Source organism: Amblyomma americanum, chromosome 2 (assembly GCF_052857255.1).
Source record: "Amblyomma americanum isolate KBUSLIRL-KWMA chromosome 2, ASM5285725v1, whole genome shotgun sequence".
Classification (NCBI taxonomy): Eukaryota; Metazoa; Arthropoda; class Arachnida; order Ixodida; family Ixodidae; genus Amblyomma; species Amblyomma americanum.
This window is the reverse complement of record NC_135498.1, coordinates 18,684,963-18,703,014: the sequence shown is the minus strand read 5'-3', so window position 1 is coordinate 18,703,014 and position 18,052 is coordinate 18,684,963. Positions and strand designations below refer to the sequence as shown.

The window sequence follows — 18,052 nt, the reverse complement described above, 5'->3', positions numbered from 1 at the left end:
CAGTGAAACCTTGTGCACTTAAAAGAATCTGCACTGCAATTTCCACTTTTTTGCCGACGTCCTTAATTGTACCAGCTTCAAAGTGGCCCATACATATTTTGACTTCAGACAGTAGTTTGGCTTAAACATTGTGTTGGTGCATGTCACGTGCTCTAGTCTAGCTACAATAAGGCTGCGCAAAAGTTGCAACACTCTTTATACTCACCCTGAAGGCCATAGGTGGCATCGAACTCTGTTGTTTGCCAAAAATGGCCAACGTCAGCTGGCCGCGTTTTGAACAGGACTTTCTCAACCTGTATGTTTGAAGACGTGGTGTTAAGACAGATGCTGTAACAACGCTATGGCTTGAATGGGATAGTGAGGCCTTTAGACTTTGGTGCAGTTAATTATCGCTTACATGGGGAGTTTGAAGCACAAACCATACCTTTGCAACTATCAGGTAGGCTCTGCCCTTGGGCACAACGGACGCCGAATTGCACTGCTCCCTGGCTGCCATGGTCATCACTAGGCACTGAAGCCGAAGCGGGCAGCGCCAGGACTGTAATAAAAGGACTACTGTTGTCACCGCTTGACTGCGAACGCCATCTCATAACAAAATGTGGTTGGTTTCCGCGACGCCTTTAGCAGAGGAGCTCAGCTAGCAGACGCCTAGCGAGCCGCACCGGGCAGCAGCAGCAAAGCGACTGTGGGAAGAAATTTGCTTGTATCACAGTTATTCCTTCCACCAGCAACTCGGTATTGGTCAAAAATCCTCAAAAATGACTCATTTGACATTCTATCTCGGGGCTTGGTACCTAAGCGAAGAAAATTTGTGCATTTTTTTTTTGACGATGCGCCCTCCAGGCTGGCAAGCCAGCCCGAGAAGAACGTCCTAAAGTCGTCATGACGTTCACACTGACTCCGTGTTTGCATTTGCTGTTGCATCTCGCCGGTGCGGTGACGCAAGCGGCGACCGCCGGTCTGCCGGTGCGTAGTCAAAACCAATGCTGTACCGGCAGGCGCTCTCTACACTTGCGATCTATTGCGACCTCACATTATCGAACTGAAAGGGTCACGCACGTATCTAGTGGAGAGGACCTGGGGCGTCTTGTGACGCCTGATCAGCAGGCGAATGGTCGCCACCTACAAAGTGGAAGGTCTGAGCAGGCGGAGGTAAGCAGATGTGCATGCGTACGGGTTTTCTCTATGCCAGGGCAGAGTACGGACCTCAAGAAGCAGAAGTGGAATGTCAGGCGATGCCCGGTCCGCGGGCCAATGGTCAATTCAATTTTTTCAATTCAATTCTTTCTTTTTCCAGAAATAATGGATCCTGGAAAGGGTCAAGAGCTAAAAGCTGTCTCGACAGCTTGACTAGGCCCATGACCCCTTCTACAAGGCAGTAGTGGTTTACAGCAACAGGTAGTGTCCATATTAATCGACATCAAGAAATGCAAAGAACAATGTGTTATACAGTAGCAGAAATGCAATTAACTAAACAGCATATGATTTCAAAATGTGTCTACAATAACTACTTATCGTCGTGCGAATCCAGCTTGAGTGATAATATTGATACTGGGTGGCAAGCCAAGGAACAGGACGACATGATGACAGGAGGAGTATGATTTTAATGGCTGTGGGCCTAGCGCGAGCGCTCCGTCCCGCGCCACTGCCCGCTGCTTCGTCGCCTTCGAACTTTACTCGGGGCCACCGAGCGATCGTCCCGATATACTTGAATTCTGAAGGATAAGTTGACGGTGATCATGGTCAGAAAGGATGGAAGATGATAGGCTTGCCACTACGATGAATGAGATGGTCTGATGAATGGTTGCCCCGGATCCGGCTTCAGGTCCAACGGTCGGTCGCTGTCAGAAGCCATCTGCCAGTACCACCTCCAATTCTGACAGGAGCTTGTCACTCTCCCATCCCCACCTCACACCTTCGCCTATATTTCCCAGCTTCATGCCCTTCGTAAAATTCGGGCACTCTCATTATACCAGCAAGACCTTGTTCGTACCACTTCTGCTCTGACCCCATGCTGCCCTGGTCTCCATGCCATATGCCTTGCACTCCTCTTCTACTGTCCTGTCGCCGCCCTTCAGTCTACCCCCACCCCACAGTCATCTCCTGGCATACCTCACTGGCTTCTTGCCGTGAAGATGATCAACTCAAAGACGAAGCACATTTTGAACACTTGATTTGTGTTCTGAAATAGAGTGTGGTATTATTATCGCTCCCTTTTCCCAGAAAGCTGGTTGCGCGCCTTGAAAGAAATCGCGAAGTTGTTAGGACCTGCAAGGCGGGACGTTTAATAAAGCTTCCTCTTTATAAGATTTAATAAACAGGTTTGTAGCTGTGATTTGGCTGCTGTGTGGCGCGGAGAAAAGCAGCAGGTGGTGAGTTAATAAACGGTTGTATCGAGATATGAATCCTAGGGGTTGCTAGAAAAAACGCCAGCAGGTTAATATGCGCGATCCACTGTTGCCCATTTCACCCAACCCAGAATGCAACATATAAACCCTGTGATGGGCAAAATTTTACCTTAATTGTAGTTTAATCAGGTGAAAATGTGGGGAAGAATGTTTAGCGCATAAAGTAACAAATGTCAGAAAAGGATTGCGTTATTTACAACCGCGCATGCAGTGAGTACTTTCTGCGGATTAGTTTTTATTTGTTCTCTTTAACTTGAGCTCCTTTAATTAATTGTTCTCTCCTGCCATTGAAATAATATATTTGTGGCTGTAAAATTTCATTACAACAGTTACTCTTTCCTCGACTTTTCGCCGACTTGGCCAAAAGCGGGTCATAATGCTGTCGCATTTATTTATTTATTCAAAATACCTTACAGGGCCCAGAAGGGCATTGAGCAAGGGAGGCAAAATAACGGATTAAGAACGATAAGAACAATTTGTTAAATACAACGCGCAGTGCAAGGCAAAAAAGTAAAAACAGTTATAATTATTCAGGGCAAATCGTAACAAGACATACATCGCCGCGAGCAACAAAAAAGTACATAAAAATAGCAAGAATGCATTAAATGGATATTCCACTTACTGGCGTGTGCGCCGGTCTCTCAAAAGGTTTCATTATCGCCCAGTCGATCAGAAAAGTGCTTCCTTCCCATTTCGCGACAATGCAAAGAGCACCTGTTTATAGATTTCTTTCTACAAACAGTGGAAAGGTCTGTGGAAACGGTGTGCACGAGTTTTCTGTGCTCCAGCTTTTTTTTTTCCCCTTTTGGGCTCTTCCAACTTTGGGCTCCGGTCGTATGTACGTTCACTTAATGTTCCTCTCTCCCTCCTGCCTTCTTTTGAGCACCACGTTGTTCTGACTGTTCACTCCCAAACTGAGCCTGCACTTATATAAAAAAAAGAGCTGCAAAATGTTTCGTTAGATCAAGCATTTTGTTATATTGGGAGATAATTTCCCTTTCTGGTTATCTTTTGGGAATGGCAATTCTTTGTCGTTTAATTGAAGTCCCATAGGTAGGATTTACTATATATATGAGCCCACTTAAAACAAGTGCAGATATAATGAACGCTCGCTTATTACGAACTATTGCGGTGCTACCGTCAGAATACGCATTAGGGGAATGGCAGTTTGTCTCAGACAAATCGAACAGCTGTGGCCGCGCCACACGGTTATAGCGAACGAGGAGGCGCCGTAAACTCGCCCTCGAAATTGAAAAAAAAAACTCGCGCTTGCTGCAAGCGCGGAGACCTAAGAGCTGCACACCTCCCACGACAACGCCACGGAAGGAACATGCCTCCAAAAAAGCGACACAGCCTGCGTGTGGGCCGGATAGGCAAAGCACCCCGTTTGCAAGTAGAAGCAGAAGCACTGTGGACGCGAGACACCGGCAGCGCCGCAAGCGGAACTTCTGCACATGGTCTTGAATCAACTAACGGTAGGGATTTGGGAAGTCTGAATGCATTGCTAGCCACGCTGGTCACGTGTATGCGTTTGCTAATCAGTCGGCTCCACCTCTTGTGGTGCTATGTGCACCACGTGCAGGTAGCGCCAGATAACAGTTTAGCTGTTGCATTTTGTGGGCACGTGCGCCGCGCTACTTTCGTTGCTACATGGGCCCGGGAACGATAGATGACGTTGTCGCAAACACGCGTGATCAGACACATGTAGATTTGTTGCAGCGCGTCGTTGATGCATAGCTGGCCGGATGTTGCCTCGGATGACTACGTTCGTACGGACAACATCGCTGAGCCGTGCTCTGATGAAGCCGTTGTACGCAAAGTACACTTCCCACTGCTAGTAATCTCATTAATGCTGCCGACCTGCGACCAGCTACCGTGGACGTCTCAACCGCAATTAGTTTGTGCCATTACTAAAGCAGATTGTAGGCAGCAAGGGTCTCGGCGAGAACATGACTGCCATGGGGAGCCTGTAAAGCATCGTGGTAGGGTCTGCGTTGAGTATACAGACGCGCACACGCAGTTTTTACGACATAAACGCAAATTTTGGCGGACTTATTTTTTTTTTGGCTCCATTCGAGGTATCCAATTACAGCGAACATCGGATTTAACGAACGCAATCCGCGTGACCGTCAGGTTTGTTACAACGTGGGCTTGACTATGGAAGTTTGAATCTGATAAGTGTTCAGACATTGATAACCAGGCTGCGGATCACCCTGGACCCTTGCCAAGCATGTAGTATGCCCTATATAAAGGACGTAGTTTCTTTGCTCTGTCAAGAACGGGACGGACCTCAGTCAAAAACAAAAAAAAGGAAAAAATTCGGTCTACGTCGCTGGTTCGGCAGTGTTAAAAGGACACTGAGGGCAACTGAATCCTTACTTCTCGCAATAAAATTGATTCTCTGTCTATTTCCGGGTATGTTAATGTTTGTCCGGCAACAGGAACAAAAAAAATACATTCATGGCTGAGAAAATTGAATTTAAAAGTTTACCCGCCTTTCGATTCAAACTCGTGATGTATAGTGATGTCCACACCATAGAGAGAAAGATAGCGGGCGGCACTACACTTCATCCGCCATGGAAAGGCACAGGAATGTCGGGAAGACAGCGTTTCTTACCTGACTTGGCTTCCTTGGGCATAAAACGTGGATTCAGCATAAAAATTCGACTCTTCTCGAGGCAAACCTAAAAAAAAAAATGCTGTTCAAGTTTCCATGCCAGCCTAAACCCGAACTTTCATTCGCTTTAAATCTATTGAAGAGGCAAAGAATGCAGTATAGTAGTAACATATTCTGCGCACAGAGGAGCGAGAGCATCGTGGCGCTACTAATTTCGCAGCACAATCGACGCTTTCGGCCCAACACTAGCCAAGCCAAACCCGAAACCTTGTCTTCCCGACATTCCCGCGGAGGATGAAGTGCTCTGTGGTCCGCACGAAGTAGGACTGGTGGCTACCATTTTGAAGCGAGTGGCAGTGCAGCGTATCCTGTGGGATGCGCTTCAAAATTTCAATGTCGGCGCATGCAGTCTGTTTGCGAAATCTGCCGGTGACGCGACGGCTGTATTGTTTATAAAAGCTCCGTTTTCGGCAAGAGTGTCCCCTTTGTCTTTATAACGTCGTTCTACTGTTACGGGTTAACTCCAGTCTGTCATCAGCGTCCCTTTAAACATTTAAATCGTTGATCTGTACATGCCTAAACCACTGATCTCCACTAGGAGGCTGGAAGCCGCATCGGGCGCCCGAAAGTGAAGCCAGCGAAATTTGGGCGGCATGTCCCAGAAGTCAGCCTTTGGCAGTGCACGAAATCGGACCTCAGCACGGTTTTTCAGCTTTAGTTTTTGTTTTCCACTTAGCATTTCGTCTTTTCGACGTTCTCGTCTTTTTTCATGACAATGCTTACCTGTTGCGCCGTCAACTGCATGAGGAGAGCAGCAAAGTCCTTGGGAAAGGCGTTTCAAAAATAAGGGTCCATTGCATCGCTATGGGACGACACTAGCAGACGACAGAACGTCGCTACACACAGTGCGTACGGAGCCTCGTCTGCTCAGCTCTGTGTCGTCCCGTTGCGCTTGCGTCTCCAACTTTGCTCTTTGTTGTGATGCACGTTGTCGCGCTCGAAGCCAAAGTTATACTATCAGTGGGGGAGAAATTTAAGAAAGAATAGGTGGAAACCTTCATTAGGCAGCCGACTTTGCAGTGACCGCTTTACCGAATTATGTTTAGACCTAACCGGAGCGAGGGCGAGGCCACAATCTGGTGAGGTGCCGTCGGTGTTCTGCTGGCTCACATTAGCGCGTCCAAAAGGTATGTGGTACTGTTTTTTCGACGGAGTGTATCAAGTACTGTTTCGTACTGCAGCAAATTATGCCTGAACGGGCTTTTATTCGGGATGCCTGGTGCAGTTGACTTCTTACAGCACTTGTCACATGCGCTGCTGCATTCGTCTTTCTCGTCAGTCGTTTCTCTCGTGCTGTGTAAATGAAATGTGGTTGTGCTATAGAGTTAGATTTAAAGCACGTCTGGAATGTAAATGACACTCTAAAGCGATAAACATCACCTGCCATCAATGAGAAGAGACATCGTCCGCCACCAACCCGAAACTGAAACAGCGGCAGCTGTATAACGAGTGGCTCTTCGAGTGTCAGGATTTCCGCGCCATTGCCTTAAGATGACCTAGACTCATCGCCATTCCACTACTTGTCCTAATTATGCTCGGAAGACAAGAACCAGATCAGAAAATAGTGTTTAATGCACGTGCCCCTTTGCCGCGGCCTGGTGAGACCAGCATGCCTGTTGTCTTCGGTTTCTCCAAAATTACAGGGCTCCCCAAACAATGCACACATTTCTCACGTTGAGCTTGCTTATTCCTGTGATATTACAGCATACAACGCGAAAAACTGAGAACGGAAGAGCGAGAGACACGACTTTTGTATTACACCGAACTTCCGGGACATATGCCACCAAACTTCCGGTGGCTTCACTTGCGCCCACTTCGGAAAGCGGGAATGCGTCATCCAGCCACCTAGTGGAGATCAGGGGCATAATCCTCAGGAAACACAGAAACTTGATGTATTTTTATTTAAAATGATTATTTCACTTCAGAATTATCCTTTTATTGATGGAAATATTTCTCTAAATGCCCACTTTTAAGCCTTTCTGCGAAGAAGTTGGACACTATAGGTAAATGCGTTACCTCTTGCGCGTGGTAAAGCATGAAACATTTTACATCTACTCCAGTGTCACATTTCTCATCACGCGTGGTGGCTTTCTCATGACACTGCGAAAGCCTGGCAATGCATACAGTCGATGCCGTCGAATCTGCTTCCAGAGAAGACTGGCGCGGCTTTCTGAACGCACACAGCGAAACGTTTGCGCAGGAAGTGGTTCCAGCTGCTTCAACCTACACTAGCTGGCGCAATTTTTTATCTAATACATTTAGAGTTACTGCGCAAAAAAGGAGCGTCCTACACGTAGGGCACTAATATAACACACAACCCAAGAACGCAATGGCATTTTCCCCCCCAAAGGAGGTCCTCATCACGTCCCAGTTAAACCCTTTGCACAATTTAGCGTGATATCCCTGGGGCTGGCAGGCGAAAAGGGATGAATCATGGATTAACCGGTTTACCCATGACGTCATGACAATCGGTAGACGAAATTGGCTGGAGGGCATCATTGGGGGGGCTTCGTTTTTGAATTGCATCCCACGTAGGCATATATCGGTTAACACCTAAGTAAGAAGTTCTTGCCGCTGCCTTTCTAGCATGTTGACGGGGCGTCTGCGCGATTACGCCGTCGCGATGTGCGTACTTACTACTTAGGACGGATGAACAAGCAGGCAAAGACGAGCGACGTGTCGCCGCCGCTCAACACAGACACCACGACAAGCACGTTTTGTACATTTATGTGTGTACACCCAGAAGCGTAAACGACGTAAACAACTTTTCTTCGTTTCATGGTCGTCCCATGCAAACGCAATGTATGGTCCTCCAACCGCCCGGATGCACATCAGAAAATAAAAGCACTATATGGCGTCCCGAGGCGCGGCCAATAGCAATACGCCTGCGCGATTGGGCGCGCACGTACGAGAACACACTTTTTTCGCGGCAGGAGTCCTCTTTGGAGCGTTCGCGAGCACAGCTGAAGCACGAACAGAACAAGGAATGACTGTGGGAACTATAATGGGTGTATCGATGCACGTAGAAAAGTTTTTTTCCGCCGAAAGCTGCGCTACACGGCCGCACAGTACTCATCACACAAGCTCCCTGTGACGCCCGCTGTTCCACGCACAAGCCAGCACGCTGTCCGGACGTCAAGCCCCGTGCTGTTTTCGACACTGCAAAGGATGATATCCACGCAGAACGACGACGTCTCTTCCACACGATGGGTATGTAGCGATGTACGACGATGCTCCACTTGTTTTGGAACACGCGTATAGCTAATCGGCATGACTTTCCAATGGGCACTGCAGCTCCCTTGGATGTCCTGGGGATGTGTGGGACGTCCTGTGAACGTCCACTGAACGTCCAGTGTAGTTTCAGTGCCCGTTGGGTTTTTGTTGGTATACGTCCACCTAGCACACTCGCTGAGCTGCTGCCTAGAGCTTCGACGTGTGCATTCTCTTGAACAGCGTACGTCAGCATCCCGATGAAAAACATGAACTTCGTAAGAATTTTTGCAATGTTTGTCGCGGTATGTAGCCATCACAAGTGACCTTGCGTTTTATGCGTTTTTATTCTTTCTTGTAAGTGGCAGTCTTTCTATCAAGTGACGAATCTTGTTCTTGCTTCAATGCCGATCCAGTGCCAGCCTTCGTTGTTTATCTTATGTTAGCAGCTGTTTCGTTCCAAGCGCCGTTCAGTGATGTTGAAAGTAGACATCGAAGCCGTCTTTCTCGGCATATTTGATAGTTAATTTCTTTTTATGACAACATTGCGTTCCTTGACAACAGAGAGGGGAAAATTAATAATCCTCCCACGTCCGGGTCGCTGCTTTAAGTAGGTGAGTAGAGGCTGGTGGCTCAAAAGAGCCGGAGGAAACGTCATTCTTCAATTCTTCTTCGCTCGCGTTCGTGTTCGAACGTTGGTTTATTTATGGTTCATGTTTGATTTTTTTTTACTTTTTGCACCGAGGCACAGCAGCAAGGCATACGAGTGTGAACGTCATGCATTCGGGGCATCCGGCAACACATCTGCGTCACTATATCCGAATCCGCAGCTAATCCGAATCGAACACAAGGGGAGATAACTGAATGCGTCGTTGTCATCCAGCAAAAATGTTGGCAACAGGTTTCGTATGAAAGCAAGCGATTCTGCGATTGGTTAGTTCACAGTTCCTCTCGTATTTGTATGGTAGACCACCATTCCTGAAAAGAGGCAGCATATTAGACGAAACGCTTATCACGCACGTTGCTCCTGTCACGCTTACCAGTGAAGGCCTCTGTGACGTCATAAATAACCTAGCTACATTGTCATGCGCGCTGCGCTATGCCGCGAATGCAGTGACAACGTGAAACCGCAACGTGCGATTGTGGAAGATCTTGCCAGCCGCTCAGTGTCGATACCCCGTGTAGGGCGCCAAGTGCCTTAACTGCTGATCTCTTCCGAAGGTCCACGCGCCCGCTTTCGACAGATAAAGAAGGCGTTCCGCAAAAGTACCCGTCTTTTTATGGTAAGGTAAATCCGTAGATGCGCTTCGCCGGACTGTCGAAGCCTCCTTGTCGTTGATAGTCCTTTCTTCAAAAGCCTTTTCTTCAAAGAATGTGGTCTTCCAAACTTGGCCTCAGATGCAGCGGCGGATGCGGTTCCACCTGCGGCCTAAATTTTCTCAGCGAAGCCAAGTTCTCGGCGTTCTTTTTGTGGTTCCCAATGCCAATCGCAAGTGATACCATTTTGTGCCGCAGCTGACAAACTTGACGGACCTGTGGGGGTGGTTCCAACTGAAATCAGGGTTAAAACGCGTGTCACAATCACAGAATTAAAAGACTAGCGCATATAACAGAGACACAGACAAAGAAGTAGACAGGACGAGCGCTCGTCCTGTCTACTTCTTTGTCTGTGTCTCTGTTATATGCGCTAGTCTTTTAATTCATGATGAAACACCAACTAGCCCAGCTTTCCGCCTTGATCACAATCACAGAAGAGTCATCGCCTTGTTCCCTTTCCGCTGCCGTGCTTAAGTTTTCTTTCGTGAGGGGAAAACTGTAAGCTCCTGCAAAAGTCGGAGGTAGACAGCGTGGTGTCGGGTACAGGGTGCGCCGGGTGTTGGAGCGGACACCCGCGTCAGGAGTACGACCGTCCCGAATATCGTGAGCGCACACGGGGGGCAATGCGCGCTCCCGTCACAACGGTGTAAGGAGGTGGAGAGCGGTTTATCACTCGATGACGGGCAGGTATTCCGACTCGGCCTTGCAGAAATGCTCCAGCTGCGAGTGCAGCAGCTTGATGGGGCACCTGTCCTGCGGCTGCGTCTTCCAGCAGGTCAGCATCATCTGGTAGATCTCTTCGGGGCACCCGTCGGGCTTGGTCAGCAGTTTGCCGCTGGTGACTTGCTGGATCACCTGCACGTAGTTCGGTTAAGTCGTTAGAAAAGCCAAGGTGAAAAACGTAGCGCAAAGAATCGAGGACACAGAAAGACAGACATTCGATTCTTTGCGCTACGTTTTTCACCTTGAAGTTATGAACCAACAAGCCCAAGCATATACCCTTCTAGAAAAGCCAGTTTCCTGTCTCTCTCTCGACTACCCGCCCACGAAGTCGGAAGAGCCGCAGACATGTAATTAAATAGAAGATCCTCACATCACGATTACGGTACTCGGTAATGCGTTATTACAGTGCAGTATCTGAGAACTTATTTCAATTTCAATGTTTATTTCACGTTTCTGTATAGATAAAAATGCAGTGAACGGGATCAAAAAGCTGCTGTGAGGCAAGCTTTACTTATATTTTTCCTGCACTGTAGTAACCTGCTGTATGGCTGCTACCGAACTTTTCCTTACAGGAGCTTAAACTCCTACAAATGCACGCACAGAGCGTCCAAGAGGTGTTTCGAAGCGGTTGGCGGCGTCCACCGATGACAACGAAAGAAAAAGGGAATTTTAATGAAAGAAAGGCGGAGAGGTCGGCCGGTGGTAACAGGGCCAGTGTGCAAGAAACCAGTCCCCCCCCCCCCCCCCCCCCCCTTTCGAGGAAGCGCTCCCCTCGACACCAGCCGTGCTCATGTGCACAGCTGGCTGTTGCATGTTGCAGCCACATTCCGCCAGGACAACTATGGGACGCTACTGTCGTGCAGTGCCAGAGTAATTAACTTCGAAGATCCGTAACCCCTAGCTACGTTGCGGATTGCGTAGCATGATTTTAAAATAAAATAACGACATTTCTCGGTAACATGCAGCGGCTGCCTGCCGATTTTGAGCTTGAAAGTATAGGCGAAGGGCCCTGAATACTCGCGAACAAAGCAAGATAAAACAATGTACTGAGGCTAATGACATATGAATAAGGATGGCATACCTCGTGATTAGACAGCTCGTACCAGGGCTGCTTGCCGAACGAGAATATCTCCCAGAGAACGACTCCGAAACTCCAGACGTCCGACTCGACGGTGAACTTGCGGTAGAGGATGCTCTCTGGAGGCATCCACCGGATGGGCAACATGGTGTGTCTCCCCACCTGCGGCAAGGCAAGTTAAAACCCGCTGCTCTGGATACGGATACCCCATGTGCGAATCACCGACATGGCAGCTCTTTCGTGCTATTCGTACAAGTCCTGTGCGTGCAGTGCGTTTCGTTTAAGTGTGTCTTACTTCGTTAGCACTTTTCTACGACCATTTCTCAAGGTCACAGAGCATCCGTTGTTCGAAGCATAGCTGTCTGAGGTGGAGGCATTTTGGGGGCCCTCTTGCCTCGACACACCAGAGAGTCAGATTAACGAGACGCAGTAGGAAGGCATACTGCGTTAGCATAACTGGGGCCATCTGTCAAGGACACGGGCGTCCGGCGTCAGTAATACACTAGAGGAAGCAGCGCGAAAAGATGAGGACGAACACAAGAGCTTACAGGACAGGCGTCTGTCCTGTCAGCTTCTGTGTTCGTCCTCGTCGTTGCACTCTGCTTCCTCTAGTCAGACCAACAAGCCCAAACCACTACTGTAGTCAACAGCCGCCGCGGTGACTCAGTGGTTATGGCGCTCGGCTGCTGACCCGAAAGACGCGGGTTCGATCCCGGCCGCGGCGGTCGAATTTCGATGGAGGCGAAATTCTAGAGGCCCGTGTATTGTGCGAGGTCAGTGCACGCTAAAGAAACCCCAGGTGGTCGAAATGTCCGGAGCCCTTCACTACGGCGTCCCTCATAGCCTGAGTTGCATTGGGACATTAAACCCTCACAAACCAAACTACTCTAGTCACTAATAACCTTGAGTGAAGCCAATGCGACCAGCGCCCCTAGCGGAAGAGAGAGCAACCACTGTGACAGAAAACTTCCCGCTGACGCATGCGATCCGCGTGGAGGGCGCGTGAACATGACGCACGGCGCGCCGATAGGTAACAGACGCAAATAATCTTGGAGAGTATGTGCGGTGCAGCACGGCTGCACTATCAGAAGAAAAGTTGCTGCGTCACCCGAACCCTGATCGGCCCGTACAGACGGGCTAATTTCAAACGCAAGCACGTTCCGGTGCAGTTGCTGGGACACCCACCCTGTAGTAGTCTGTGCTGTAGACGTCCCGCGACATCCCGAAGTCGCCAATCTTGACGACCAGCATGTCGCCGACGAGACAGTTGCGCGTCGCGAGGTCTCTGTGCACGAAGTGCTGCGACGCCAGGTACTCCATGCCCGCTGCGACCTGCGCCACCAGTCGGAACGTCAGGCCTGACACTGAGGACTGTTGCGCGCTACAAAATGCCCCCGAAGTCTCGGAGAATCGTCGCGTACCTGGGTGGATATCTTCAGTAGGTCCGCCCTTGTCAGTGGGGCGACTGGCTTGGCACCCGGATCAAGCACAGACCGGTCTGGGCCACGGTCCCTGCGGTTACGGAATTGTGTTTCACGGATTGCAAGCGTTTCGTGGAGAGTAAAGGCTCATAAGCCTGTCAGAAAAATGCGTTGCGGTAGCCGCAACAGTGGCACTATTCACCCACATGTCTTCATACCCACCAAAAGCTGTTACGGTAGCTGGACATATCGAGCACTCCACATTCGGCGATGATCCCTTCTCAGACCCTGTACAGGACAAGTGCCTCAGATATTAGTGGTTCCAACGCTTTCTTGCCGGTACTGAAGGCTGCCATTAAAAGGAAGCTGGAACGCTTTTCTTTTTAGAATTCTACGAGATTCGATGATTCGAATGTATGAAGCTTACACGCTGTTTACACCGAGCTTACACGAAGCTTACACCGAGTTGTTTTGCGCTAGCATTTGAAGTGATGACGTTATCGCCGGTTAATGCCTTTAGGCTTCTTCTCACGGCATTGGAGGAGTGCCGAGAAACTAGTAGATGACGCCATTGTCTGTGGCGATGCAGATTTTTGCTGCCTTCGTCCACATCCTGCCGTGCGTCGTCCGATGTTGTCAAACAACGCTTGGGGTGCTTTACCTTCGGTGGCGTTGGTCTTCGTCCTCTGAGCAAATGTTTCTGCGTTGGAAATGTACCACCGCTTCAGATGTTGCCATCATCGGGCTTCTTACCCGCGGCTGTCAGCTGCGGAGAAGCCTGAAAACCGCCGCAGTTCTATTCATCTATAACGCTGCCATTTTAATCGCTAGCCCGAAAAGACTTCGCATGCTTTACCTGCTGCTTTCACACATTCGACCCCTTAACGCCCTAGTGGTTTGGACAAGCCAGGCCGGTCATGAGCTGACTATCATATCTGACTCACGGAGAGTCCAGCTTGTGTGTTTTCTACCACTCTGTGTCCGGTTTAATGCTAGTAGGGTTCATCCAAAGCATTTTTTGGTTTGCTGACAGGTACTAAACTTGGTTACGGGTACTAAATGACCATTTCGGTGCCATTAAAAAAAATGTGTCCGTTAAGGGGTTAAAGGGCAACTGGAGTTGTTTTCGAAATCGACGAGCTTAAACGGGTCGAATGTGTGAACCTTGCAGGCGAAGTATGCGAAATCCTTTTAGACTAGTGAGTTTCAAATAACCGATTATATGTGCGAGGGCCTTCAAGCTTCTCCACAGCGCACAGCGCCAAGTGTTTGTGTGTGTGGGGGGATACCGGCACATTTCCAACGCATAAACGCCTGCTTTGAAGAAAGAAAACCAACGCCACCGAAGGCAAAGCGCATCGAGTATTGTTTAGCAGCATCCAACGACGTACGGCAAGGTGCGGTTGACGGTAGCGGAAGTTTAATATCTTACCATCTGCGACGTCGCAGCGAGCTTCTCCGCACTCGTGCGGTGCTGTGAGGAGAAGTCTAAAATTTGATTGTCAATTACCTCAAAGTTTTAAATGCTAGCGCAAAACAACTTGGCATGAGTTACTTACAGCCTATAAAGATTTCAGTCCTTGAATATCACGGAATTCTCAAAAAGTGGTGCGGGTGCCCTTTAAGCTGCTCGAATTCTAGAAGCTCCTCATTTGCCCTTCAAGACTTGTAAAAGCGGCAAGGAAGGGGTGGCTCACCTGAGGAAGTTGTTGAGATCCCCGTGTTCCATGTACTCGAAGAGGATCATGAGCGGGTCGCCGTCGGTGGAGACGCCGTAGAAGCGCACAATGTTGGCGTGCTGCAGGTTGGTGAGCAGCTCGGCCTCTCGCTCGAAGTCTACGCGTGCCTCTTCGACCGCGGCGTCCTTGAGGGTTTTCACGGCGACCAGCGTCGTCGGCTCGTCGGGGCTCAGGTAGTCGACGGTGCCCAGGAACACGCGTCCGAACGCACCTTCGCCCAGCGACTGGATAAAGCTGATCTTCTCGCGCGCGATGTGCCGCACCACTGCGCACAAACACGCCGCGGGATTTTGAAAACGATGTGACATGCATGTTTAAAGGGACACGGAGGGCAAATTCGAGCTTTTCGATTATTTATTTCAACTCCCTAAAAGCCCTTGTGCGAGGGTATTACAGTGGAAAGGGGGAACACAAACATGTACAGTACTCACGGATTGAAATAGGACATTCGGAGCGCGTGGCCGTCGCTTCATGGAGCGCCGCCCGTAGACGCTCATGGAACCAATGTGGTGCATTGTGGTATGGCGCGAGAGGGAGAACATCTACAAAGCAGAATTGTTCCTTCCAGTAGCCAATGAGCCGGCCTGTGGTTTACCACATGCCTGCGTGGCACTGCAAGGCTAGCGCTCCGAATGTCCTATTTCAATCCGTGAGTACTGTACATTAAAAATACAGTACAGTCCCTAGAAATAAAACTAGTATATAATACAGTAAAAGTATGGAATATAACTAATAGTGCACATACACAAAACCGCTACGGACACAAAAAAAATCTGTACAGGGGGTGTATGCACCAATTCACTTAACACTTCATACACAAAAAAGTATAATGCATATACGATAACAATATGTAATACAAAATCTGCTAGGACACATTGCTTTGTTGGAACAAATTTTGAAAAAAAAGTAAGTTAACTTCAGTAGCCTGTTGTAATGGCAAGTTATTCGGCTCTATTATTGTGCGAGGAGTGAATTTGCTTGCGCAAAGGAATGACTGGAACGTTATGTGCTTTGCTTTGTTATCCTAGTCATTGCGCAGGAAGACTGTAGGTGGTGGCAAGAAGAAAATACCGTGGAGGGTGGAATGATGATACAGTTTATGAAATAAGGTTAGGCGAGTGAAGTGGCGTCGTCGTGATAATGGTTCCAACTCGACACGTTGCTTTAACACTGGGACGCTGGTCTAGGTTGATCCATTACCATTTTACAATAAGAAGAAACAAAAAAGCTGCTTGCACTGAGAACAGAACTCTTAAAATGAATCTGATAACTCCGTTCAACTGCAAAAGGGCACTTCGTCGAGCTCTCCGGTACATATTGAACCGGTAAGGGCACATCGCAGCTGAGACAGGACGGAGGGGCAGACGCTCTGTGTCCGTCCACTCACTTCGTGCCGCGTCAGTTGCCTGTTTCCATTCCCTGTTGGTTCTTCGAATAAAAAAAAACGAATTCTACGGCTTTTCCAGTTTATGTTGATGTTTTTCCAGCAGAAATAAGAAGCAATCGTTGCTGCGAAAATTGCATTTAGCAGTTTTCCCTCCACTCCATTTCAAGTCACGGCGCCTGCACCGAAAAGGGCTCTGCGACCACTGGCTTGAAGTAAATGGCGGTGTAGTCTAGCCTCTGAGATGTGCGCTGGAAAGTGCGCAGGCGCTTACTGTTTACTTGCGAAACCTGCCGGCGATGGCGACACCTGCATTTTATTTTGTGTCCTTTTCTGTCTCATAAAAATTCCGTTTTCAATTAAAGTTGGGTCTTTGTGGTCAAAACGCGGTAATCAATTGATGTATGTCAACTTAACTTTCTCCTCAGTGCCCGACAACCATGCACAGTGATAGTGGGAATATTTGGTCAGGTAGAACACATGTAGAGCTGAAAGTTTCTGATAGTATACGGACTAGTTGCACTCATAGAGAGAAAGACTTTAATGGAACAGGAGAGGTCTGCCTGGTTGTAGGCCTAGCATGTTACTCCAGGTGAGGGTGAAAAAGAGAGGAAAAGGGAAAAAAGAAAGGGTGAAAGGAACACTCACGCCCTCACAAACACACATGAATACCAAAGGGTGTCCACCAAACCCGTGTCTCTAAGGAAAACTAATAATTCTTTTGTCCCGCGTGCACCTGCAGCCGCATCCCTCCAGGGCCCAAGGACATGCTCCAGATGCACGGGGCCGTCCTGTCGGAGTCCTAAAGCACTGGGGCATAATAGAACGAGCAGCCGTTCGCAGATAGGCAGACGGGTTCCTCACCGGCCTTCCCGCCCTTGAGCGTCTCCTGGTGGTACACGGGGTAGTTTGGGTTTTCAACCATGCGTGCCACATTGAGCGGGATGCGCTCGCAGCCGACGACGCGTTTCCGGTCGAAGCATCGGCGGCCGCTGCCGCCCGGCCGCAGCGAATCCCAGAGCCAGGTCGAGAAGGGGGTGCCCTCGGCCGCGTAGTGCTGTCGGAACTGGCACCAGCGAAGCGTCACCAGCGCGCCGCCCGCCGTGACCAGAACCAGGAGCACGCTGAGCGCCACGATCATGGGCAGCTGGTGCTGCTCGTTCACGGGACGGGCATGGTGCAGGAGAGAGAGAAAAACCATTACTCGAAACGCTCTTGGCGAGTACCGGTACTGGGGAGTACCGGTTCACAGCACAAGGGCAGTAGTGTGTACCAGACAAAGGAGCTGCAACACCTCTCTGAACGGGGGAGCTGAACTGGGCACAGACTTCGTCATGCACACCCTGCAGGATAAGTGTTCATTTACTTGTAGTTCAAGGAAGCCCTCTTGACGTAGCGTCGCATGTAAGAGATTTCTCATACACTGAGGAATTTTCTGCTTTTCAGTGAACAGCTTCGTTCTATCCTTAATAATCCTCCCCATCGTCGCTTATTCCTTCTTTAGTGACAACTATAGAGTCACGCACTGTTTTCACTCCTTTGCTCTGACTTACACAAGCGACAGACTTGCGATTTCAACGATAAGCGTTTAAACAATGTTTAGTAGACAGTTTGTTTAAAGACCTCCTTACTGAAGCCAAGATTCTGAATCCTTGGAGTAAGCCTTCATCGCAGAGGACAGCTTTGAAGGCACTTTTCAAGTTCTTGAAGGATTCAGGACTGAGTGCAAGATTGTGAACTATCAGTGTGTGCCCTGTGTACACTGAGTAACGGCCAACGGACATGTGCAAAAGTGATCATCTCCCTTTGTTCTCTCCCCTTTCTATCTCTCCCTCCGTTCCCCTTCCCACGTGTAGGGTAGCATACCGGGCGCTGCCTAGTTAACCTCCCTGCCTTTCCGTCTTTCTCTCTCTCTCTTTGTTTAAAGACACCATGTGGGCCCCCTTTTTCCGCGGTCCTTGCAGTCGCGCTTTTTTTCACTGTGGAGACACTGACGGGCCCGTCACCTTCGTGCCCCTCGGCGCATCCCTGCCGTGGCACTCGTATCAGGTGCAGCCAATGGTGTGGAAGCGCCCGGAGCGCCCGGTTGGTGCAG

The 18,052-nt window shown here is 49.2% G+C and overlaps 1 protein-coding gene across 1 annotated transcript in view; it reads right to left on the bottom strand.

The window, feature by feature from the left end:
• Positions 1 to 10,040: 10,040 nt before the first annotated feature.
• Positions 10,041 to 18,052, bottom strand: part of LOC144120716 (high affinity nerve growth factor receptor-like) — a 121,372-nt gene continuing 113,360 nt past the window's right edge. The window contains exons 10-15 of the mRNA XM_077653373.1: positions 16,822 to 17,110; positions 14,532 to 14,838; positions 12,835 to 12,925; positions 12,599 to 12,745; positions 11,417 to 11,575; positions 10,041 to 10,467 (exon numbers count right to left, since the gene is read on the bottom strand). Of these exons, the coding sequence (XP_077509499.1) occupies positions 10,282 to 10,467; positions 11,417 to 11,575; positions 12,599 to 12,745; positions 12,835 to 12,925; positions 14,532 to 14,838; positions 16,822 to 17,110 (1,179 nt within the window). The 3' untranslated portion in view covers positions 10,041 to 10,281. The remainder of the gene's footprint in view (positions 10,468 to 11,416; positions 11,576 to 12,598; positions 12,746 to 12,834; positions 12,926 to 14,531; positions 14,839 to 16,821; positions 17,111 to 18,052) is intronic.